This window comes from Crocuta crocuta, unplaced genomic scaffold (genome assembly GCF_008692635.1).
Source record: "Crocuta crocuta isolate KB4526 unplaced genomic scaffold, BGI_CrCroc_1.0 scaffold128, whole genome shotgun sequence".
Lineage (NCBI taxonomy): Eukaryota > Metazoa > Chordata > Mammalia > Carnivora > Hyaenidae > Crocuta > Crocuta crocuta.
Window position 1 is genome coordinate 5,357,540 of NW_027532232.1, and position 23,443 is coordinate 5,380,982.

At 55.0% G+C, this 23,443-nt stretch overlaps 2 protein-coding genes across 2 annotated transcripts in view; both read left to right on the top strand.

Annotated features, from left to right (window-relative positions):
- REPIN1 (replication initiator 1) overlaps positions 1-1,628 on the top strand; it is a 4,624-nt gene extending 2,996 nt beyond the window's left edge. The window contains exon 3 of the mRNA XM_077778049.1: positions 2-1,628. Within this exon, the coding sequence (XP_077634175.1) occupies positions 2-583 (582 nt within the window). The 3' untranslated portion in view covers positions 584-1,628. The remainder of the gene's footprint in view (position 1) is intronic.
- Positions 1,629-5,306: 3,678 nt separating this feature from the next.
- Positions 5,307-23,443, top strand: part of ZNF775 (zinc finger protein 775) — an 18,477-nt gene continuing 340 nt past the window's right edge. The window contains exons 1-5 of the mRNA XM_077778050.1: positions 5,307-5,403; positions 16,509-16,666; positions 17,043-17,105; positions 20,395-20,456; positions 22,951-23,440. Coding sequence (XP_077634176.1) covers positions 20,408-20,456; positions 22,951-23,440 — 539 coding nt within the window. The 5' untranslated portion in view covers positions 5,307-5,403; positions 16,509-16,666; positions 17,043-17,105; positions 20,395-20,407. The remainder of the gene's footprint in view (positions 5,404-16,508; positions 16,667-17,042; positions 17,106-20,394; positions 20,457-22,950; positions 23,441-23,443) is intronic.

Consider the following 23,443-nt stretch of genomic DNA (forward strand, 5'->3'; position numbering starts at 1 on the left):
CTTCGGCTGCGAGGACTGCGGCCGCAGCTTCCGGCTGGAGCGCTTCCTGCGGGCCCACCAGCGGCAGCACACCGGGGAGCGGCCCTTCACCTGCGCCGAGTGCGGGAAGAACTTCGGCAAGAAGACCCACCTGGTGGCGCACTCGCGGGTGCACTCGGGCGAGCGGCCCTTCGCCTGCGAGGAGTGCGGGCGCCGCTTCTCCCAGGGCAGCCACCTGGCCGCCCACCGGCGCGACCACGCCCCCGAGCGGCCCTTCGTCTGCCCGGACTGCGGCAAGGCCTTCCGCCACAAGCCCTACCTGGCGGCCCATCGGCGCATCCACACCGGCGAGAAGCCCTACGTCTGCCCGGACTGCGGCAAGGCCTTCAGCCAGAAGTCCAACCTGGTGTCCCATCGGCGCATCCACACGGGCGAGCGCCCGTACGCCTGCCCCGACTGCGACCGCAGCTTCAGCCAGAAGTCCAATCTCATCACTCACCGCAAGAGCCACATCCGGGACGGCGCCTTCTGCTGCGCCATCTGCGGCCAGACCTTTGACGACGAGGAGAAGCTCCTGGCCCATCAGAAGAAGCACGATGTCTGAGAGGCGAGGGGGCCCGGGAGTCCTTCACAGGGGAGCGTTGCCGGGGGTCTGGGCCGTCGGGGGAGGGGGCCTGTGTTGCTGCAGGTGTAGGCGAGGGGTGGGAGAGGCAGCGAGTGTGCTGGGACCCTGTTAGAGAGAGAGACCACTGGCGGGCCGCAGGGACCCCGGCCTCCAGCTGGTGTGCGCTAAGGTTGTCCTGACCGTCCTGTGCCCTGGAAAAGTAGCAATAGCAGCCCCACCTTATTCTTAGAGCGCTCTGGCCGGAGGGGCCACCAGGGGGCAGGAAGACCCTTCCCCGCTGGTGTTAACGCCTTAATGTCCTTGTCCTTTATTATGAATTCCTTCAGCTGGTTCTTTTTCTTTTTTTTTTTTTTGGAAGTAGGCGTGGTGCAGTCCTTAGTAAAAGAGCACTTGGGAGGAAAAGTGGACCAGCTGGATACACCTGGGAGAACCTGCTGGCCCTGTTAGGCAGCACCTGGGCCTTTTCCAGCACTGAGAGGTGAGGCCGTGCTGCTCTAACCTGTCTCACCCCCGTCCCCCTCCTCCTGCCCCTGAACAGGCACCGGGACTCAGAGAGGCCCATCTGCTGTTAGCGCTCAGCTCCACCCTGTCCCTCCCCATGATCAGCGCACCACCCTCCCGGCGCTCCGAGCATCCCCTGACTAGTCAGCAGCCCAGTGTCCAGGTTTTTGTCTGAACACCCCAACCCTCCACTCCTTCTGGAACTCAACATGGTGGAAAGGACTGGCCCGTTGATAACGGAGGGCCAGCCGGAAGGAAGACAGGGGCGAGGTTCCTTTTCAGCACTTCTAGGGTTTGGATGCCCGGTCTCGGCTTGAACACTTAGGTGACAGGTAGTCCCCACCTCCTGAGGCCCTGGTCCTACTGTAGGATAATTCTAATTGTTAGAGATTCTTCCTTAGAATGAATGGAATCTGCTTTCCTGTAATTTCTACCTACTGGGGGCTTGTTCTGCTCTCTGGAATGAAACAGAACAGCCGCTTACCCTCCTTTTCAAACTAGAGAATAAAGATTTGGTTTTAGAGCTGGTGGCTGAGTGTTCCTTTCTCCCGGGAGCTGTGTAATTTGAGAGAGGAGGAGCACACTCTGCCCTGAGGAGGGAGGGCTTTGGGGAGGGGCGGTTGGAAACAGGAAGTGCCCCACCCCAGCTCCTGTGCACCCTGCCTGCAGTGCTTCCTGGGGGAGGCCAGGCGCACCCCGCAGGTGGGGCTGTTTCTCCAGGGGGTTAGCTTTCCGTGGGGTCGGGTCAGACTTGTCGGGTGCCGGTTATCAGGAGTTAAAGGGCTGATGTGAAGGTCCGGCAGTGCCTTCCAGGCCGGCCGGCTGCTCTTCCCCCCCATCGGCCACTCTTCCCCCCACCGGCTGTTTCATACAAGTTTGGGTGCCTATTTTTTGGCACATATCAGGAGGCCCTTTCCCTGCCAGTTTTAGTAATTCCTGCACAGATCCCGCACCTAGCACGCGGCGCATAATAATCACCACAATATATTTCTGTGAGTGGCACCTTGCAAAGGAGTCTTACCTAAATCATCTCACGTGATGCTTGTGTGGTGGATGCCCTTCTACGGATGAAAACATTTGCTCAGGGTCATATGACTGATAATCACCAGAGGCGATGTAAACCCAGGCCTGTCTGGTCCCTTCACCTGTGCTTCTGACCACTGCCACGTGTTTGTTGGGTGAATTCAGTACGCTGCTGCTTTCAGTGAAGATAATTATTAAGCGCCTACCGTGTGCTTGACGTTGTAATGGAAACTAGGGGTTTACCAAGACTTGTCCTTACCCCTAAGAGGCCTAAGTATGGGGAGGATGTATATGTGTACACAAGTAATGGCAGAGGATGGGGGTGAGTAGGACTCCCAAGTGTGGGGGATGGAAGCAGATCACTTCCAAGTTTCATGTTGGTTTATGAGGGCAGGGAGCCACTCGAAAACCGGTGTAGTTAATGGCAAATTATCTTTCAGACACTGGAAGCATTGTATCAAGAATGCCTCACTTTCAATATCTCTCTTTAGGGGACCCTGGGGCTTCAAGGGAAGGGGAGCCATGCTTTTTTGGTGGGGGGGCAGGAAAGTAGGTCAGTGTCTGGAGATGATGCGCAGGGAGCAGGAGACGGTCCTCGGGCATCTAGGGTTTATACTTGCCGGTTGGGGAAGGGGATGTGGGAGAGAGACTCTGACCAAGGCTCCTGACTGTGAAAAATCATCACTTTTATTTAAAAAAAATTTTTTTTAATGTTTATTTGTGTTTGAGAGAGACACAAGTGGGGGAGGGGCAGAGAGAGAGAGAGGGAGACACAGAATCCGAAGCAGGCTCCAGGCTCTGAGCTCCGAGCTGTCAGCACAGAGCCCGATACGGGGCTCGCACTCGCCAACTGCGAGATCATGACCTGAGCCAAAGCTGGACACTTAACTGACTGAGCCACCCGAGTGCCCTGAAAAATCATCCCCTTTAAAGGAAATGCTTAGCATGTGGGGGAGACCGGCACTACATGTCCACTAGTGCTGGGCTGCACCTGCTTTGGGGTAGAGATGGTGACGAGGGGTCCAAAGTTTGGGGAAAGCCCCAGAAGTGGCCTTGAGGAGGCTGGTAAAGCTGGAACCGGGTGAATTTGTCTGTGGGTCCTTTCTGGGTCCCTTGGGGGACCCGGTGGTTCCCAAGTCCTTGCTCAGCACGGTGCATGCTGACAGCAGTCTTGAAGGAGGAAAGTCTCAGGTTGGAGGGCACAGCGCTGCAGACAAGAGCTACGCTTCTCTTCTGAGGTGTCCGGTTTTATTCCCCTCCTTCTCCTTCTACAGTTACAAAAGTACTAAATTAGCTTGTCAAAATTTAATAATACAGGCATATATTTGTTAAATGTGTAAGTCTTTCATTCCCCCCTCCCTCCCCATTCTGTTCTGTCTCTTTTTTTCTTCATTTTTTAAAATGTTTGTTTATTTTTGAGAGAGAGAGAGAGTGCACTCATGGGCGTATGCAAATGGAGGAGGGGCAGAGCGGGGACAGATGATCAGAAGCAGACTCTGTGCTGATAGCAGAGAGCCTGATGTAGGGCTCGAACTCCCAAACCTCAAGATCCTGACCTGAGCCGCAGTGGGAGGCTTAACCAACTGAGCCACCCAGGCGCTCCGTCTCTCTTTTTTTCCTTAATGTAAATAGGATCCCAGATGTGCTTCATTCTTTCGGTCCTTGAAACACTCTTGGTCATGAAATGTCAATCTGGACGGAGGTCTTTCACTCTGTAGAGGAGGAACCATGTCCAGAGAGAAGTGCTCTTCTCACTCATATCCAGTGGCAGATGTGGAACTGGTATACTGGAATTCCACAAGCCTTTGTTAAACCTTCCGTAGGGAATCAAGAAAATAAAGGGGTGAATGGGGTTCTGTAAAAGGTTGATGGCCTAGTGGTATCTGGCCTCTGTGTAGGGTTCTATGCTTTATAAATGTTTCCATAGACAACAGAACAATTTGGGTCCTGCAGAAATCCAGGAAGGTAGGTATGTAACTAGGAAATTATTAACTCGTTTACAGAGAAGTCAAAGTCCAGCGACAGAAAAGTATCTTTTGTATAAACTGCACAGAAGTTAGTGGCAAAACTGATAAAATATCAGTCCAACATTATCTATTGTTGTGGGGCTGAACAATAGCCGGGGCCATGGCAAATGCTTAGTAGGCAGCTGTTGACTAATTAGAATGAGGTCCACCCGTTTAACGGTAGGTTGGTAAAAAGTCTCAGAGAGAGAGGCCAGCTTCTGTTTTTAACAACCTCGTGTCTCCAGCGCAGTTTCTAAGCAGCTCCAGAGAGAATCCTGCCAGTGGGAGTTGACCTAGCTGCCTTGAGGTAGCAGGGTCAGGAGTCTTTATTGGCATAAAGGAACATTTGCTTCCAATCAGTGTGGGTAGAAATGAAAATTCTCTTTCCTGAAGATCTCCAGGAACAGAAGACCCTCCTTGGCCGTCGGGACCCTGCCTCTAACTCAGCAGTGACACTCGACCTAAGAACGTGACCGCTTCAGACCGCTGTTTCTGGACGAGAAAGCGAGGGGGTTGGGTTGAATGATGTCTCCGTCCCTCGCAGAGACCCCAGGGTCGTCCATCGCGCGCCCACGACGCGCCTGGGGCCGCGCGGGGCGCGGAGGGCAATGTCTCTCGGGTCGCGCAGGACAAGTAACTGCTTCTCACCCTAGCACTTGGTGTACGGTAGTGCTAAGTGCCACCACCATGTCACACGCACACTCGAGTGGGAGCGTCGGCGTGGGGTTTGTACGTCTTGTTCCCCCAGACCCCGGCACCAAGAGGGTGCGGGCGCGTCCCTGAGTCGGACGGATAGTTGCCGAACGACCGATGGATCGGAGAGCGCGTCCGCGGGGCTGGAGGCGGGGGAGAGCCCAGAGAGGGGAGGAACGGGGTGCTGCGGCGCCGCCCGGTCCCCAGCGCCCAGCCTCGCCCTCGCTCCGCTTCCCGTCGGAGCCCTGGGACTCGGGTCCGGAGGCGGCGGCCAAAGCGTTAACGCGGCGCGGGACCCCGGGAGGCCCCGCGGGCGCCGAGGTCAGCCCGCCCACGCGGGCTATTGGCTCTGGAGAACAAAGGGGCCGCCCCGCGGGCTTCTCCGATAGGGCGGAGCTGGTCATCTGAGCGGCTCAGCCAATCAGGCGGGGGGACGGCCCTGGGGATGGCCAGGCTCATTAACCAATCAAGAGCAGGTGCCCGCCCCGCCTGTCCCGGGACTGGCGGGGCCGGGGAGCCCAGTGCCCAAGTCGCCCCGGGGTGGCAGTTCCCGTTAACCTTAACCACAAAGTCAAGGTATTTATTCCCGTCTCCTCCCTCCGAGTCCCTCCGAATCCGGGCGGGAGGGGCGTGCGGAAGGACGGACCGTGCTGAGGGGCCAGCGCCCGGTCCGCTCCTCCCGCGCTGCCCCACCACCCAGCCTCAGCCTCAGGCTGGAGGCGGCCTCGGGGGTCTCGGGGTCCCCTGAGCCCCTGACGCTGCGGCCCCGAACTTTCCCCACCCCCACACAGCCCCTGGGGAAAGGGACCCGGGTCGTGCGTGGGAGGGGCGGCAAGCCAGGTCAGAGAGCAGGCGGGGGCCGTGAGAGCGGGAGGGACCGGGTGGGGAGCGGGGGGCTGATCCCTGGTCCCTCCCGGCGGGCGCGTTCTGCCCTAGCGCTGTCCCGGTGCTTGGGGGCTGTGTCAGCTGTGCGAAAGACCGAGCTTCTGGAGGGCAGCACCCCCAGTGCTCGCCGCAGAGTGACACAGAGTAGGTGCTTAATAAATGAGTAAATGAGTGGGCATAGAGATTGGGAGTGCGAACAATACGAGGCAAGCACCACAGACGTTGGAAGTGCGTGCGTGCCTGTGTGTGTGTGTTGGGGAGGCTCCGTTCCAGGAAAATGGGCACCGGAGTCAAGACCTCAGTGGGGGTGAGGGTAGGAGCCGGGGGCTTCTTCCCCTGTAAACGTGGAGGAAACAGGGATGCTGCCTCCTCCAGTCCTCTGGGTGGGATGGAGTCTGGAGTGTGTGCTGGTCAGCCAGACCTGGGGTTGGGTGTGGTCAGAGCTCTAGCGCTTGAGGCTTACTGATGTCCAGGCTTCACCGTTAGCTGTTCTTTTTGGGTCCCTGTTCTTCTGTAAAAGGAAGAGATTAGAGGGTATTAGTCTCCTTTCAACTCTAAGGCTCCGTGATTCTGTGCTTCTAATCTGTTTTGGACTTAAATTTCTGTATTGTAAATGTTTTTTATTAAAAATTTCATTAATGGTTTACAACACGTGGGACCTTGGGCGGATGTTGGGGAGAGAGAAATGCTCCATGTTAAGATCTTTATAGTCTTGTTGTGGAGACAGATGAATTATTATTATGCTTTTTAATGTTTACTTATTTTGAGAGAGAGAAAGAGAGAATCCCAAGCAGGAGCTCCACTCAGGGCTGGAACCCATGAACTGTGAGATCATGACCTGAGCTGAAACCAAGAGTCAGTCGCTTAACTGAGCCAGCCAGGTGCCCCCAGACGAATTATTATTCCATGTACATGGTCTTGGGTTGGGCGGGTGCACAGGTCAAACAGAAGGGACCCTAACTGAGGGTGGCATACCCTAAAAGGCTTCCTAGTCAAAGTGATCCCTGATCTAGGCTGGGCAGAGAAGAGCTGGGCAAGAATGTTCCAAGACTGGTAATGGGTGAGTCAAGATGCGACAAGGTCAGGGAGTCACATGTTGGGACAGTAGGGAGCTGGGAGGCAGTGAGGAGAGGTGAGCAGAGGCCAGGTTCTAAATGATCTTGCCAAGACATTTTTAGCTGAACCTAAAAGTGGTGGGGACCCAGTGGAATATTTGAAGCCAAGTAGTAGTATGTCCTCATTGTAATATTAGGGAAATTTTTTGAGTCCTGGGTGCTGACTGGATTGGAGGGGCAAGATAAGCCATGAAACTAGTACAGTTTTGGGGCAAGAAAAGGGAGGCCTGAACTGAGGTGGGGCAGTAGGAGATCTTGCAGGTATTAAAAACAGCACTGGTGCAACTTATTGTCCTATGCATTGTGACAGTTGCACTCTGTGGTAGTGACAAGTGGCGGTGGTTTTGAGAAGCCTGATGAAGACCCCTTGTCCAGCCTTGGAGAGGCAAGGGCCACCCAGGACAAAGTGCAGAACTTGGTGGAGGTGGTCTGACCCATGCACTTGCCCCCTAGTGAGGGTTAATCTGAGGAATCCAAGATTTCCTAGTGCAGGGGTGGCTGGGAGGGAAGAGTGTGGTTGGGGTGTGCAGAAGACCTGCAGTCTAACTCTCTTTGAGGCAAGGGGTGTCACCTCAGGGCTTTGCTTTCCTCATTTGACAAGTGGGGTGGCACTCCTTGCTCTTTCCAAGCTGTTTTGAATGTAGCAGGGAGGTAGAAAGGTGTTTATAAATGGAAATGTGCCGTCTGTCCAAAGTGTTGTCAGTAGTCAGTTTCATCCCTTGCCGTCAGATCGGGTAATGGGGGTCCCCCGGCCCTGGCAGGCACCCGGTCTTGGACTTGGGGCTGAGGAATCTCCTCTAAAGGGAGATGGGTGAGCAGAGACGGGCTGTGAATGCCGCAGGTGAGGGACAGGCACAGGCGCAGGGAGGTGGGGGTGGTAGGGCGGTCCCTGCAAAGGTGCCAACGTTGGGCAGGTGGGGGCAGAGGTCCCGGAAGGAGGGCGCTCTGAGACTGGCCTGGAGTGAGATCCTGGACCTCGGGTGGACCTTGGGGAGGTGGGTAGGCATCATAGGCTAAGGCAGCTGCCCGGGCTGTCCGTGGACCTGGTTCCCAGGAGTAGCTGCTGGAAGGAACCTGAAGTCATTACATGGGGCTGTTCTTTTTTTAACTTTTTTTTTTTTTTAAGAAAGAAAGAGCACGAGCAGGGAAGGGGCAGAGGGAGAGGGAGACACAGAATCGGAAGAAGCAGGCTCTGAGCTGTCAGCACAGAGCCCGATGCGGGGCTTGAACTCACAAACTGCGAGATCATGACCTGAGCCGAAGTCGGACGCTTAACCGACTGAGCCACCCAGGCGCCCCAACACACAGAGCTCTTCTTACTGGGGCAACCCTGAGGTGCAGTTCTTACAATGTGGGAGGCAGGGAGGGGGTGAAGGCAATGTAGTGACCTAAAAATAATTTGTCTTGCACTTTGTGAATGGCCTTCAGAGTCCTTTCATACTGTGTTTCCTCCTTGCTTGATACAGCGGTTCAATACACCGGAATAGGCGTTCTTGTTTCCCAGGTGACCATTTAATAACTTCTGTGACATCATGGCCCACCCTTTCCCCTGGCTGCCCACCTCTGACCCCTCTCCTCGGACTGAGGACCCCGTGTTTGGGAGACTGAGGCCTGAAGATGCTGGAGTAGACGCGGGGGGAAGGGGTGAGGCTTGGAAGAAGGTGCGTGGGACACCCACACCTGACCCAGGGCGGAGTGAGATCCTGGGGAAGATGGGGCGGAGGCCCAGCAGGGGCTGGGGAGTCTTGTGGGAGTCACAGAGGATGCGGGGCATGCTCACATTGGGGTGTGGCATGGAGGTGGGCCTCTGGGGGGTGGAGGAGACGCCTCCCTGGTCTGATTTGAAACCTCTGGGCCTGCTTGTCTGTCTGTGGGCCCTGGGGCCACGGTAGGTGGGAAGCAGGTGTCCTGGGGCCCTGAGAGCAGTTGGGCTGTGTTTCTGATAAGATTTTAAACCCACCGGTTCATGTGTTCTTGGTCATAAGCTCCGGATGAGAGGAAGGTGGGAGGTCCGGTGTCCAGGGACCTGATACTGGCAGAGAGCCGACCATCCAGACGCCGGCTGGGGGATAACCCCAGGGCGCAGGCCTTGCACAGGAGCGGCATTTGTAGGACTGGCCTCGGGGGAGGGCCCGGTGGCTTTGGAACAGGTCCTGGGAGACGGAGGTTCCTCTGGCTCCCTGCCCACAACAACGCTGAGCCTTTGAGCCAGTCTAGTCCCCCTGCCCGGCGCTCAGCGCCCCCAGCCCCACTTTCCTTACTTGCCCACACGGCTGCCTCTGCTCCCACCCCCTTAGGCACCCGCACCGGGCCCACAGGAGCCTCTATTCCCCCCCGGGCCTCCCCCAGGGCCGCTGAGGGTGCAGCAGCCTGCCCTACAGCTGTGCACGGCCTTGAGGTAGTCCTGGTAGTAAAATCCGGGCACCCCCCCTTCCTTCTGCCAGGCCTGCTCATGCTGGTGAGCAGGGTTTGGGGTGACTGAGTGGGCACTAGACTTCTGAAGATTCTGAAGCAGCTGGAGGGGTAAAGGTTTAGGAGGAGTGAGCGGCTGTGGCCCTTTGGAGAGGGCCGAGAAGTGGAGAGCGGGTCCTTCTCTGTCCCTGGGAACAGGGGAGAGGGCGACTCTGCTGGCATGTAGGCTCTGGGCAGTGTGTGTAGTGTTGCCGCAGATTTGTCTCATCCAGGGCCCGGAATGGACCTGGGGAGCAGGCCTTTTCAGGCACCTTCACCTTAGGAACCCAAGGCCGAGAAGCAGAGTTGCTTACCAAGGACAGGTGGCTTAGGACTCAAGGCCCCGATCCCAGGCTGGGCGTGACATGGGCCTGATATGAGAGGCCAGGTCCCAAGGAGACAGGCGGCGTTTGGGAACAGACTGGGCTGAGGGGCCGGCCCTGGGGGGCTCGCAGGGGAAAGGGTTTGCTGCTTCCTCTTGGGCTGGGAGGGGTCTCTTGCTGCTCTGGGCCTGCTGAGCAGAACCCAGTTCTCCATCTATGGCTTCCTGTGCAGATCCAACTTCTCCCCAGCCAGCTACAGCCCTGGCTGACCTCACGCCGTCCCTCCCCCAAGCTCAGGTGACCTAACAGGTGGCTGTCCCCCATCACGCTACCTCCCTTCTGTCTCCCTGAGTTCCCTTTCTCGAGCAGTAGGCCGTTGGGAGGATCACGAGCGTGCGAGGATACTCGTGTCCCACACAGATCCACATTTCCACGTCCACGAGCACGCCGGGCAGTACTTAGGTGCTCCACCCTGGCGCATGCTGGTCTCCGCGTGTCTGCGGGTGTATCTGGGGGTTTCTAAACTCCTCCGTTTCATTGTACTTTGCATATAGTTTCGCCGCTGTTATCTTAGGGATGAGAGTCTCCGTATTATATTTTTGCACCTCTGAACTTTTGCTTACTCAGCCTTGTTAGACGTCAGATCCGATGGTTTCTGGATGTGTTTGTGGGTACGTTTAGTGTTTTTATCAGCTTCTCGGATGCCTGTGATTCATATTGTAGATGCAAACACCCACTGATAGTGACTGAAATTGGATTCCCAGGCGGAAAACCTCAACTTGTCCTGAGATCGTGGTCATTAGTGACTGAGGACTGGGGCCGGCGGAGCCCTCTCTGCACTCCTTCATTTGTTTTCTCTGTTCATTCACTGATTCGGTGTACAGGCATACCTCAGAGATATTGCAGGTTCATTTCCGGACTACCGCAGTAAAGCAAATATTGGGATAAAGCAAATCAGGTGAATTCTTTGGTTTCTTGGCGCATACTGAAGTTATGTTCACACTGTATATGCAGTAGTCTGTTTCCTGTGCAGTAGCATTATGTGTATGTTACGTCTAAAACAACCATGTGCATGCCTTAATTAAAAACTAAGTTCGTTGCTAAGAAACACTAGCCATCATCTGAACTTTCAGCAGGGCATATTACTGATCACAGATTGCCGCAAAAAATACAACAGTAATGAAAAAGTTTGAGATATTGCGAGAATTACTGAACTGTGACCCCAAGACACAAAGTGAGCAAGTGCTGTTGGGAGAAAATTGTGCCAGTAGACTGGCTCAGTGCAGATTTGCCACAGTTTGTAAAAGAAATGCAGTATTGGCAAAGTGCAAGAAAGCAAAGTGCAATGAAATGCAGCATGCCTATAAATCAAGCGTATCAGGGACTGGGCAGGGCAAGCCCCTCCCCTCCTTGAGCTTACAGTCTAGTGCAGTGCCGTCCAGTAGAGCTCTGTGAACATAGGGGTGTTCTCCGCCGTCCATATGGTAGCCTGAGCACTTGAAATGTGGCCAGTGTGACTGACCAACTGGATTTAAAATGTAATTTACGTAAGTTTGAATAACCACATGTGGGTACAGAAGCCAGACTCCTGAAAATGAGGGATTGGGAGTTTGAGGTTTGTTAAGTCCTGTGCTTTCTCCTACAAGGCAACATGGTCCGGGAGAAAGAGCTCTGGCTAGGGCAGGCTGACCCCGGTTTGGTTCTGGCTCCAGTGCTTACTAGCTGTGTGACCTTGAGCAAATGACTTAACCTCTCCGAGCCATGGTTCCTTAGCCATGATTGATTGTGAAGGATGAACTGGGCGGTGCCTGCTCAATGCTTGGTGCGTAGCCAGTGCTCAGCAGGTGGTGGCTCTCTTGTGTTCTGATCAGATCAGTACTGGAGGCTTGGCTGACCGTCCCTTCCTGCCACAGCTAGATCAATATCAAGACCTCAGGGAAGTTCCGCACTCCCCTCGATAAATTCAGTTGGAAGAGGCAGAACCTCCGTTCCCAGGGAGCATTCTGGGAGCATCTGCCCAGAGTGGAGGCTGGCTGCAGCCTGCGCCCACTGGGCCACCGCCTTACAAATGTTGTCCTGAGCCAGTCTCGAGTCCCGTTCCCTGGGCATCTGACCTGTGTGAGCCAGCAGGGTGGGTCAGGCAGGGAGATGAGAGGCAGCGCCTGCCCACAGGGAAACAGGACCCGAGGACATAAAGCTGGGAGCGGGCCAGGCAAATGAGAGCACGTGGGGGCCAGGGCGGGAGGCCGGGTGGGATCAGGCCAGCGGAGGGGTGGGAGAGACGGGGGTAATACAAAGGTGGGATTCGGGAAGCATGGGAGCCTCGCTGGGGGCGGACGAGGAGGGGGCACTTTGGGAAGGGGAGCTCCTTCCTGCCCACAGTGTCGGGGGTGGGCGGGGCTGGGATTGTTGGTTCAGGGGAGCAGCAGCAAATGGTGAGGGGCCAGGTGTGGCCCTGGTGGCGGCTCAGGGCTGAGAAGGGCCTGGGAACTGGGCCTCTGGCCAGGGTCTGGGGGAGACACCACCCCCTCCAGGCCTCCGCCCCTGGCACGTGGCCAATCCCCACGCCACCAGGGACAAAGGACAAGTGAGGTGCCGTCGACTTCTTCCCTGCCTGAGGCCTGATCTGTGAAGAAGGCTGTGCTTGGCCGCTGGAAAGAAAGTTCCAGGGGCCTGAGGTTGAGAGGCTGCGGTTACACGTGGCCGTGTCCCTGCGCTGCCCCTCCCGTCTGTGGCCTTTCTCTTCACCCCAGCTGCTGTCCGCTCCCCTCCCTGCCCCCAAGTTTCTGCTGAGAGCAAAGCCCCTTTGTTACCTTCCCCTGCCCCCAAACCTCACCACCTGCTGCAGGGCACAATCCCGGCTTTGTGTGGCCGCTTTGTGTGGCCTGGCCGTTGTCCTGCAGCTGCCCCTCGCCCCCCTACTGGGGGCCTCTCTTTGAGGGGCTGTCATCCCAACTGCAGCATGACCCAGTGTGGGAAGGGGGGCCGGGCCCAGAGCCAGGTGCTGGGAAGGGGGAGGTGACCAGGGGTTTGTCCCCAGATCCACAGAACTTGCTGAGCAGGGAGGGGAGAGGTCCTTGGAGACGGGGGTGAGGGCCCTGCGTGAGGAGCCGAGTAGCCTTCAGGGACTCAGTGTGGCCCTGATGGGGGGGTGCGCGTCGGGGCCTTGTTGCCTTCTGTTTTCTGGGCAGTGCACACGCCGGGCCAGGGCAGTGAGCTGTGTGTCAGGGAGGGTGGGGGAGTGGCGGGTAAGCAGGGGCGTGCAGAGCGGTGTAGCAGGGCGGAGGCAGAAGAGAAAAGCTTAGAAAGGGCACAGCTCGGGGTGGCCACACGCGGAGACTTTCCTCCGTTTGGCTTCCTTGGGCTTTTACCCGCAGGGCACCTGCTGGCCTGTTTCCAGGCACATCCCACCTGAGCACCCTGTTGGAGATGGGCCGTCAATACACGGGGGGCCTGCCCCCCATTGCTGTCCTCTGTGCCCCCCCGTCCCCCATCTCCTCGGGTCCCCTTCCCCTCAGATCGCGCTCTGCTGACTGGGACCACGCCCTGAGCCCCGGTGTGGCTGGGACAGAGAAAGTCCCCAGGGACATGGGAGGGGCTGCCGTGTGGCTCTTTGTGAAACACCCACCAAAAATTGAACCCTTTCTGGGACCTGAGGTGATTTTCAGGTCCCAATACCCCTTGGAAGACAGAATGTATCAAGTAGCACCATTTTGATGGGGCTCAAGGGTGTAGTGTATGTACGGCTCTTGTGAATGAGGCCGGGCCCATGCTCTGTCCTCACCTTGAATTGTGGCCCCGGGCTCTGGCCCCTCCGAGTTTTCCCATATTGAGGTAGCCTCCCCCTTCGCCAGCCCTCTGAACCTCGTTAGGGGGTCCTTGTATCTCCAGCGGGTGAGAGGCTTCCCCAAGGCGTGGGACACACAGGAACCTGGAGGGAAGAGGTGGCGTGAGGGCAGGAGCAGCAGCATCCATCAGGGCCCTCCCGGTGGGCCCTCCCCTCCCGTCTTCTGCTGCCCGCTTTTCCTCTGCACCACCAGCAGCTTTTAGTGTCTGTACGAAACCACAGTAGGAGCGCATAGCAGACCCCTGTTGGGGAAATAGCATCAAAAACCAAATCTCCTGCCAAGTCAGCAAAGCTCCCCACAGAAGGAGGAGAGAAAGAGAAAAGAGAACAGGTTGAGTTTTTTTTTAATCGAATAAGCATTAAACCAGAAAGAGATGCCCATCACAGGCCATCTGCTAAGAGATGGGGAACACAGAGAGAGGTCTCACTCTGGTGCGCAGCCCAGCAGAGGCAGCCTGCCCCTCACATGCTCTCAAGACAAAGCATAACTAGTCCTCGCGCAAGAGCCCTTCCTCGATGGTACCATTTGTCACCGTGGTTCACCGTGAACTCACCTGGTGACTGGGGTAGCCACCTGTGTTTGCTCATTGCCTTTGTGCAAAGAAAAGTACACGGCTTCTATCTTTATGACAGGAGGTGGGTTCGCAGCTTGGAGCCAGGCACCCGCAGAAGTCAGGCTCCCCACCTCCCTCCCGTGGGGAGCGGGACCCAGGGTCACCATCTCCCTTGCTGTTTACCTGTCAGAGAGGTGGCTCCTGGGGCCTTGGGAAAGAGGCCTGGGTTGTAAAGCTGGCAAGAGGCTTGTGTGGCTTTTAAAAAGATTTATGTGCATCTCCAAGGGGCAGAGAATAACTCACAATGACAACTTTTCTGAAGTAAATGCCCTAAAAGAAGGGGGAGCTCTTTCCCTTTTTGCCCCAGTGAAAATGATTTATGTATTTATGTATTTATTTTTTTTTAATATTTTATTTATTTTTGAGAGAAAGACAGAGACAGCATGAGCAGGGGAGGGTCAGAGAGAGAGGGAGACATAGGATCTGAAGACAGGCTCCAGGCTCTGAGCTGGCAGCACAGAGCCGGGTGGGGGGCTCAAACCCACCAACTGTGAGATCATGACCTGAGCCAAAGTCAAACGCTTAACCGACTGAGCCACCCAGGTGCCCCTGATTTATGTATTTAAAAAAAATTTTTTTAAACTTTTATTTGTTTTTGAGAGATAGAGCATGAGTGGGACCGAGGCAGAGAGCGAGGAAGACACAGAATCCGAAGCAGGCTCCAGGCTCCGAGCTGTCAGCACAGAGTCGGATGCCGGGCTCAGACTCCTGAACCGTGAGATCGTGATCTGAGCCTAAATCAGATGCTTAACCGACTGAGCCACCAGGCACCCCGACTTACCTATTTTTTAAATTCATTTTTGCCCTTTGCCCCTGCCCCCACCTCTCTTGGCAGGTCCCAGGTTCCCAGCCTGGGTTCCTGTCCCTGGAGTGGCTGTTGGAAGGGGACCTGGGAGAAGGAGGGGTACGCCCTTGGGATAGGGCTTCTCGAGGGACAAGGTGAAGAGCAAGAGAACACGGCTTTTCGGGAGGTGACCTGGAGGAGCCCCTCTGTGTAGCAGTGGGGGAGCCGAGCATCTGGGGTGTGGGGGGAGCAGACACCCCAGCTCCTCACCTGGGCCTTATGAGTGTGGGCGCTGAGTGGGTATAGGTGTGTGAAACGAGACCCCGGTCCCTAGGAGAGGCGGGGGAGGGGACCCTGCCCCCCCCCCCACCCCAGCTGTAGCATCCCCTCTGGGCTGGGGGCTCCCTCCCAGACCCGGATTCAGCAGGGAGCACACAGCAGCCTGACTTCTCCGTGATGGGGGATGGGCAGGCCAGTAAATACAGCATCGGGCGGTGAAAAGTCCGGGAGGAGCACGAAGAGGAGTTGGGGCTGTGAGTTAGTACACGGTCGCCCGGGGAGACCGCTGTGAAGGCGCGTTTAGGCAGAGACCCGAGAGGCGAGGCGGGGCTCTGGGTTAGAGGGTCCGAGGCTGGGGCCCCCAGCAGCGTGGCCTGCCCCAGACAGTCAGGATGTGTCCAAAGCCCTGAGCATTAAAAATAGAAAAGAGGGGGCACGTTGGGGCTCAGTCGGTTGAGCCTCCGACTCTTGATTTTGGCTCAGGTCACGATCTCACAGTATATGAGTTCGAGCCCAGGGTCAGGCTCTGTGCTGACAGTGCTGGCAGCGTGGAGCCTGCTTGGATTCTCTCCCCCCGCCTCTCCCCCACTGGTTCTCTTTCTCTCTCAAATAAATTAAAAAAGAAAAGAAAAGAGATGAGCCCCAGATCGGTGAACTCTTTAACCAGCATTCCACGTGGCCTGTGCCTGATCTCACATGGAACAGGGGTGGAAGGGGACTTTGCAGGAGTGGGGCCGGCGGCTTGGGAGGGTCAGTTCTGCCTTCCAGGGTGTCTGCACGAGCACTCAGGAAGGTCTCAGGACTCAGCTGCATGTCCTGGGGTGCCGTCTCTCACCCTCCCCTGCCCGTGGGCTTGAGGCTCCACTATGGGAGTTCGAAGACCTGGGGCCTCACTAGGTGCCACCGTTCAGCCGCCCCTGTGACTCGGGGCAGATCAGTGGCCCTCCCTGGCCTCAGTTTCCTCCTCATAAAATGAGGATAATTCCTGCCTAGCAGATATGTGCGCCACTTATAATAGCCCCGCGCTTTCAACCGAGGTCATGGGCAGAGAAGCTCTTAAACACGAGGGAACGTGTGAGGGCGGGAGGACGGGGGCCCCGCTTGGCCCTTGTCCCGCCTGCCAGCTGCCCTCCCACTGCCCCCTTCGCGCCCGCAGACGGCAGAGCTGGTGCTCCGGAGGCCTCCGTGAATGCCGGCGGCTTGCTGGCGCGAGCACAGGTGAGGGAGCACCGGGGGGGTGGGAGCCGGCGGCGGCCNCCGCTTCAGCTCAGGTCACCCTCTCATGGTTCGTGAGTTTGAGCCCCGCATCGGGCTGTCTGCTATCGGTGCGGACTCTGCTTCAGATCCTCTCCCCTCCCCTCTCTGCCTCTCTCTCTCGCTCAGGAATAAACATTAAAAAGAGAATGGAAAGAAGACAGACTGTGGGAGCTAATAAAACGACAAAGGCCGCTGTGACTCACTAGGCAAGGGGACGCGTGCACACCCGCGTAGGAGGCCACGCGCCAGGGCGAGCGGGTGCTTGCCAAGTGCTGGCATGAGGGGTGCGTGGAGGCCGTGCGGACCTAACACTGAGAACCAGCCCTCCGGGTGGGACGGTCCCTGCTGCGTCTCCATCGGGGAAGTGCAGTTTGGTCCATTAAGGCTTCCTGGGGTCACTCAGAGTTCGCGGTCCAATGGGAGGAAATAGGCCATCAGTTTGGGTGTCTCCCAGGCAGGGTCCCGTGAGTGGAAAGTCCTGTGCTCTCAGCGGAAGATGCCTCCTCACCCCCCACCCCCCAGCGTCCCCAGCCTCCTGGGGAGGGTAGAGCCACCCTGCTGCAGAGTGGCTCTGGCCCTGGGAGAGGGGAGCAGGACCCATCTCTAGACACACCGCCCCAGGCTCAGTGACGCGGGTTCCTTTACCTCCCCTCCCTCCAGAGCCCCAGCCCTCCCCCGTAAGCATCGCAGTGAACCTAAGACGGAGACAAATCAGCTGGTAGGGTAAGTACCAGAATCTTCCAGCTCAGGGGGGCCAGTGTGATGTGTGGACACCCCGCATTCCGGGGCTGGGTCCTGACTCAGACTTTCGTGAGCGGCACCCACTGCTGCCATGTCACTTTGAAGGCTGAGTCCTCAGGGTGTGTGTGTGTGTGTGTGTGTGTGTGTGTGTGTGCGCTCGTGCGTGCGTGCGATGCTGACATTACCATAATTCTAGGAACACCGAGGACAGATGGTTCCATATATTTTAGCAGAAGGACCCTTTTCCCAGGGAAACTCCTAAGGAGAATCCTAATGCAGGCAGGAGAGGCAGGGTCAGCCAGGGCCCTCGCCCCGGCCTGTGGCAGCTTCTGAGGTACCCTGGGGTCTTAGGGAAGAGGTGGAAGAATTCTGGCTTTGACTCGGGGGGCTCTGGGCCTCGCACAGGCTCCTGCCACCTGCTGGCCGGGCTTAGGGAGGACTCTTCCTGGCTGGCCCCTGTTCCAGGTAATTAAGAGCTTACCTTTGTTGTTCTTTTTAACTAGAGAGAGAGAGCAGGCAGAGAGGGAGAGAGGAGAGAAAGAGAGACTCTCCACTAAGCACGGGGCCCGATGCAGGTCTCAATCTCATGAGAGTTGGGGGGATCTGAGCACCTTTTAATTTCCATTTATTTTACATGTTTTTTTTTCCTTATGGTGAAATATACATAACATGAAAGTCACCATTTTAAGTAGTTTTAAGTGTACGACGCAGTGGTAGTAAGTACATTCACACTCTTGTGCAAGCATCTCCCCACCATCCGTCTCCAAAACATTTTCATCACCCCAGAAACTCTGGGGAGCAAGAAGTCCCCATGGTGCACCTTTTCATTTTATCTGTACCATTTAGAATTTTTATTTCTTTTTTTAAAATATTTTTTATTTATTTCTACGAGAGAGAGCGAGACAGCGTGAGCAGGGGAGGGTCAGAGAGAGAGGGAGACACAGACTCTGAAATAGGCTCCAGACTCTGAGCTGGCAGTCAGCACAGAGCCCGACGCGGGGCTCGAACCCACGAACCGTGAGATCATGACCTAAGCGAAAGTCGGACGCTTAGCCGACTAAGCCACCCAGGCGCCCCTACCATTTAGAATTTTTAAAAAGTAACCTTTTCAAAAGGTTCCCCGAGGAGCAGAACCTGTTTACGGGCTCCTTCCACAGGTAGGCCAAGGCCCATCTTGCACTACCCCCCCGAGCCCTGGGGGAGAGGTCCCAGGGCATGTACCTCACAGGGCTTGCACGCATGCTGCCCAGCTCACATTTGTATCTGCTCTGGGCCCGACAGCGGTGGACAGGAACTTCTCTGGGCTTTGAGGCTGGGGCCATCGTTTTGGCTGAAGAGGGTGAGCCCTCTCAGCCATCAGCCACCATGATGAACGTCAAGGTCAGGTTTAATGAGAGCAAGGCGGTGACTTTTGTGGGGCTCTGGGGCATTAACTGGGACCCCGTCGCTTGAGTATATTTTTGGATTCACTACCCACCCAGTTGGGACACCGAACCCCGTTAAACACTTCTGCTGACCAACACTTCAGTGCGTCTAAAGAAACCTTCTTATAATCCAGCAAACTCCTTCCACTTCCTGCCAGTGTGCGACTGAGCTCACCACTCTCCCCTTCACATCGTCATTTCTCACAGCCAAGCACCTGCGGACGCCTCACAAGGCCGTTTTGCCGAGAGGAAAACTGGCCCCTCACAGGTGCTTTCTGTGACCCCCATGTTCCCAACCCATCCCCGCGGTCACCGTGTCTGCTTCCCGGTCCTTGTGACGGGCAGTGAGGCTATGGAGCAGGGCAGGACCCTCTGACCCTGGAACCAAACGCTGCCAGATCCTAACTGAAGCTTTCTTTGTATTTCTTAAAATATTTTAAAGGTTTGAAAACTATATTGAATAGTCTCATAAAAATTCAAACAGTGCAGAGGAGCGCCTGGGTGGCCCAGTCGGTTGAGCGTCTGACTCTTAGTTTGAGCTCAGGCCGTGATCTCACGGTGGGTGGCATGGGGCTCTGCGTCGGGCTCTGTGCTAACCACTCAGAGCCTGCTTGGAATTCCCTCTCTCTCTCTCTCTCTCTCTCTCTCTCTCTCTCTCTGTCTCACAAAATAAATGAATAATCATAAAATTAAAAAAAAATTCAAACAATGCAGGTAAAGCAGGGGCCCCCTCTGACCTCTCCAGTCTAGCCCTGTGTCTACAGGGTGGCCGCCATTGTGAATCATCCTGGACTGTGCATATGGACGTCCATAGTTTTATTTTTCACAATTTGGCTCAGACGATACTGTTTTGCAGCCTGTGTTTTTTTGTTTTCTCCATAAAATGTTTCAGAAATCTTCACGCCATAGTATATTGCTTTTATATTCGTTTTTTTCCTCTTAATTTATTTTAAGAGAGAGAGAAAGAGTGCACGCCAGCAGGGGAGGGGCAGAGAGAGGGAGAGAGAGAGAAGTGGCTGCACCATTCTGCATCGCCTCCAGCAGCGGGTGACAGTTTCCGTGGCTCCACATCGTCACCCGCGTTCGGCATTGGCCATGTTCTGGATTTGGGCCATTCGAAGAGGTGTGCAGGGGTGGTATTTTAGCTTCCAATGGTGCAGAAGCCAGATTCTTCCTGGATCATTTTTAGAGTCTTCTGGATGATTTATGCACATCAGAAATTTTATAATTTGCTTCATTAGGATTACACTGAACATAAACATTGTTTTGGAGCAAAGAACTTCCTTCCTTGTCATCTAGGAATATGATGTTTCCGTCCTTTTAGTTACCTTTTCTTTATCCCTCCAATAACGTATAAGGGTTTCCTTTATATAAGTTTTTTTTTTTTTAAGTTTATTTTTTTGAGAGAGAGAGAATGTGTGTGCGTGCACAAGCAGAGTAGGGGCACAGAGAGATGGAGAGAGAGAATCCCAAGCAGGCAGCTCCCCAAGAGAGTCATCTGCTCAGAACCCGGTGTGGGGCCCGAACTCATGAACCACGCGATCATGACCTGAGCCAAAATCAAGAGTCCGTCGTTTTACCTACTGAGCCACTGAGACGCGCCTCCTTTATATAAGTTTTGCATGTCTATCAGGTATTTTCCCAGTTATTTTATAGCTTTTATCGCCATTTTTAAAAACTTAGGAATATTTATATGTTTTTATATCTGGCAATCTTGCTGAAACTTTTATTTCTAATATTTTGTCAGGTTCTCTTGCACATTCTAGGTTAATAATTATCCGCAAGTGATGCTTTTCCTTTCTGACATTTATATATATTTTTCTTTCTTCCCCTTATGCCCTGGCTAGTTCCGCAAGGACGATGTTGAAGAGTGGCAGCGATGGTGAGCGTCATCTTCTCCCTAACTTGGGTGCGTTTTTGATCTCTCGCCTTTGGTTATATTATTTGCTGCAATCTCTAGTACAGCTTGTCAACCTAGGAAAGTTTCCTTATTTCCTAGTTTGCGAAGAGCTTCCTCCCTCCCGCCTCCCTCCATCCCTTCTTCCTTCTCTCCCTCCAGAAATGACGTTGAATTTTCTCCTATGACATTTTTCATGTGTTGAGATTGTAGAAGGTTCTTCACGTTTAAAAAGTCACTGTTGGGGTGTCTGGGTGGCTCAGTCGGTTAAGCGTCCGACTTCAGCTCAGGTCATGATTTCATGGTTCGTGGGTTCGAGCCCCGCGTCAGGCTCTATGCTGACAGCTCAGAGCCTGGAGCCTGCTTCAGATTCTGTGTCTACCTCTCTCTCTGACCCTCCCCTGCTCACGCTGTCTCTCTCTCTCTCTCTCTCAGAAATAAATAAAACATTAAAAAAAAACTTTTTTTTAAAGTCACTATCATGAACTATATTGAGCCATCTTTGCCTTCCTGGGGAAGATCCCATGTCAGCTTGCTTTGCCAATATTTTTGCTTGTTGGTGTTTGGCGTCTACTTTCAAACACTAAACCTGCAGTTTCCTGCCACTCTGCCCTTGACTTTGTACACACTGGGTTATGCTAGCCTGTGGGCTCCCTCCCCCCTCCCAGTCACTGTCACAGTTTATGTAAGCTATGGATAAACCTTTCCTGGAAATTTTAGGAGAACCTGTTTTTATCATTAAGAGGACTGTTACCCATTTTCGAGGCAGAACATTAGCCGTCTTTTCTGTCTCTTTTAGCATTTTCTTTCTCATTTCCTCCTGACTTAGTTTTGTTCGTTTATATTGCCTCACAAAATCATCCTTTTTACATAGATTTTTCAAACTGATACAACATTTATGCATTAGGATTTTTAGAATCCTTTTTATATCTCTGTGTTCCCTTAATCCTATTATCTCTGCTTTTATCTTTATTAATTGCTTCTTCCTACTCCCTTTGGGTTTACTTCATTGTTTTTTTATATTGGAACTTATTTAGAGTTTCTTTGTTTTGTCCACATCGGTTTTATTTCACCTACTTTTTAAAAGTTTATTTTTGAGAGAGAGAGAGGGAGGGGCAGGGAGAGAGAGGGGGACAGAGGATCTGAAGCAGGCTCTGCACAGCCAGCAAAGAGCCCAATGCGGGGCTTCGACCCACAAACTGAGAGACCATGACCTGAGCAGAAGTTGGACACTTCACCGACTGAGCCACCCAGGCGTCCCTCCTATTTCACCTACTTTTTACTGAATGTAAACTTTTTGTTGAAGTGTAACACAGAAAAAGGGGCAGACCACAAGTTCTATAAATTCTTACACAGTGAACATGCTCCCGAAGCCAGCACCCGAATCGAGAAAGAGAACATTTCCAGAACACCAGAAGGCCCTCAGGGTCCCTTCTAGCCATGACACTGTCCATAGGCTGGCCCTTGTCCTGACTTCTAACTCACTGATTAGCTTTGCCAGCTTCTGAGCTTCCTCTAAGCGGAATCACAGGGTCTGTATTTAGTGTCTGTGGCAGTCCTTTTCCATCACGGCTGAAGTCCACGAGCAAGGGGAGCAAACACCCTGTAGACCTGAGCTCACAGCAGCGTGTGGGGGTGGCGGGGCTCCTGTGAGTAAAGCAGCCTGGGTTTAATAAGGACGGCATAGCACCTATTCGGGGTGCTTAGACCTTTCCGGCCCACTTTCTTGTTCTTGTTTTGTTGAAGAAAGAGTGAAGTTCCCGAACGACCACGGTCCAAGAAGGTGGGGTGCTTAGGCACCGATCTGGCTGCCATGGAGAGCCCGGCAGAGGAGTGGAGCTTAGGTACCCCAACACCGAGGGACCGGGCGTGCACTCACTTTGCAAGCTCCCGGCACACGGATCCACCTAGAAAAGGAATGAGATGCAGGCGGCTCAGTCAATCGAGTGTCTGACTTGTCATTTCAGCTCAGGTCACCATCTCGTGGTTCGTGAAACCGAGCCCCACACTGGGCTCGGTGCTGACAAGGACAGTGCAGAGCCTGCTTCGTATTCTCTCTCTCTCCCCCTCTCACTGCCCCTCCCCTGTTTGTGCTCTGTCTCTGTCTCTCTCAAATAAAAATAAACATTCATTTTAGAAAAAGAAGGAGATGCTTTGAAGCTTGGCCGTTCTCTGCTCAGTGGGAAGAGGTCATTGGCTTGGTTCCTTTAACTTTCCTGCATCTCAGGGCCTCAGCGTCGAGAAGGCCGGCCAGCAGGTGTGGCAGCCTCCCTTCCTCTCTGGTGGCTTTTCCTCTGCCCTCCGGCACACCCCCACCTGCCCTTACCTTATAGGCCTTTCTCCTGTCCCTGCTCTCTCCTTTATCCCCCCTCACCTCTCCCTCAGAGCTTCCTTCTGCATTCCTTCTGCCCGCCTTATTTCCTTTGCTCTGCCTTCCCGGCCCTTCTTCCCCTCCGCCCCACGAGCCGTGAATGATCCTCCGCATCCCCTCTCCCTCTGTCCCCAGCAGGAGATGGGCCGGTGATGAAGATCAAGCAAGAGAAACCCGAGCGGCTGGTGCCGCAGGCCGTGCTTTCCGAGAAGGATAAGGAAAACATCTTCCAGCAGCAGCATCGGAGCCTCCCGCCATGCCAGACCGCTGGGAAGCCTCGGGCCTTGGGGGGACAGGAGGAGACTGGGGGTCCGAGGTGGGCCCCTCCCCCTGAGCAGGCCGGGGAGCTGGCGGGCCGGGCTCTCTCCGCCGGCGAGGCTCACTTCGTGTGCCTGGACTGCGGGAAGCGGTTCAGCTGGTGGTCGTCCCTGAAGATCCACCAGCGCACCCACACCGGGGAGAAGCCGTACCTGTGCGGCAAGTGCGGCAAGAGCTTCAGCCAGAAGCCCAACCTGGCGCGCCACCAGCGCCACCACACGGGCGAGCGGCCCTTCTGCTGCCCCGAGTGCGCCCGGCGCTTCAGCCAGAAGCAGCACCTGCTCAAGCACCAGAAGACCCACGTGCGGCC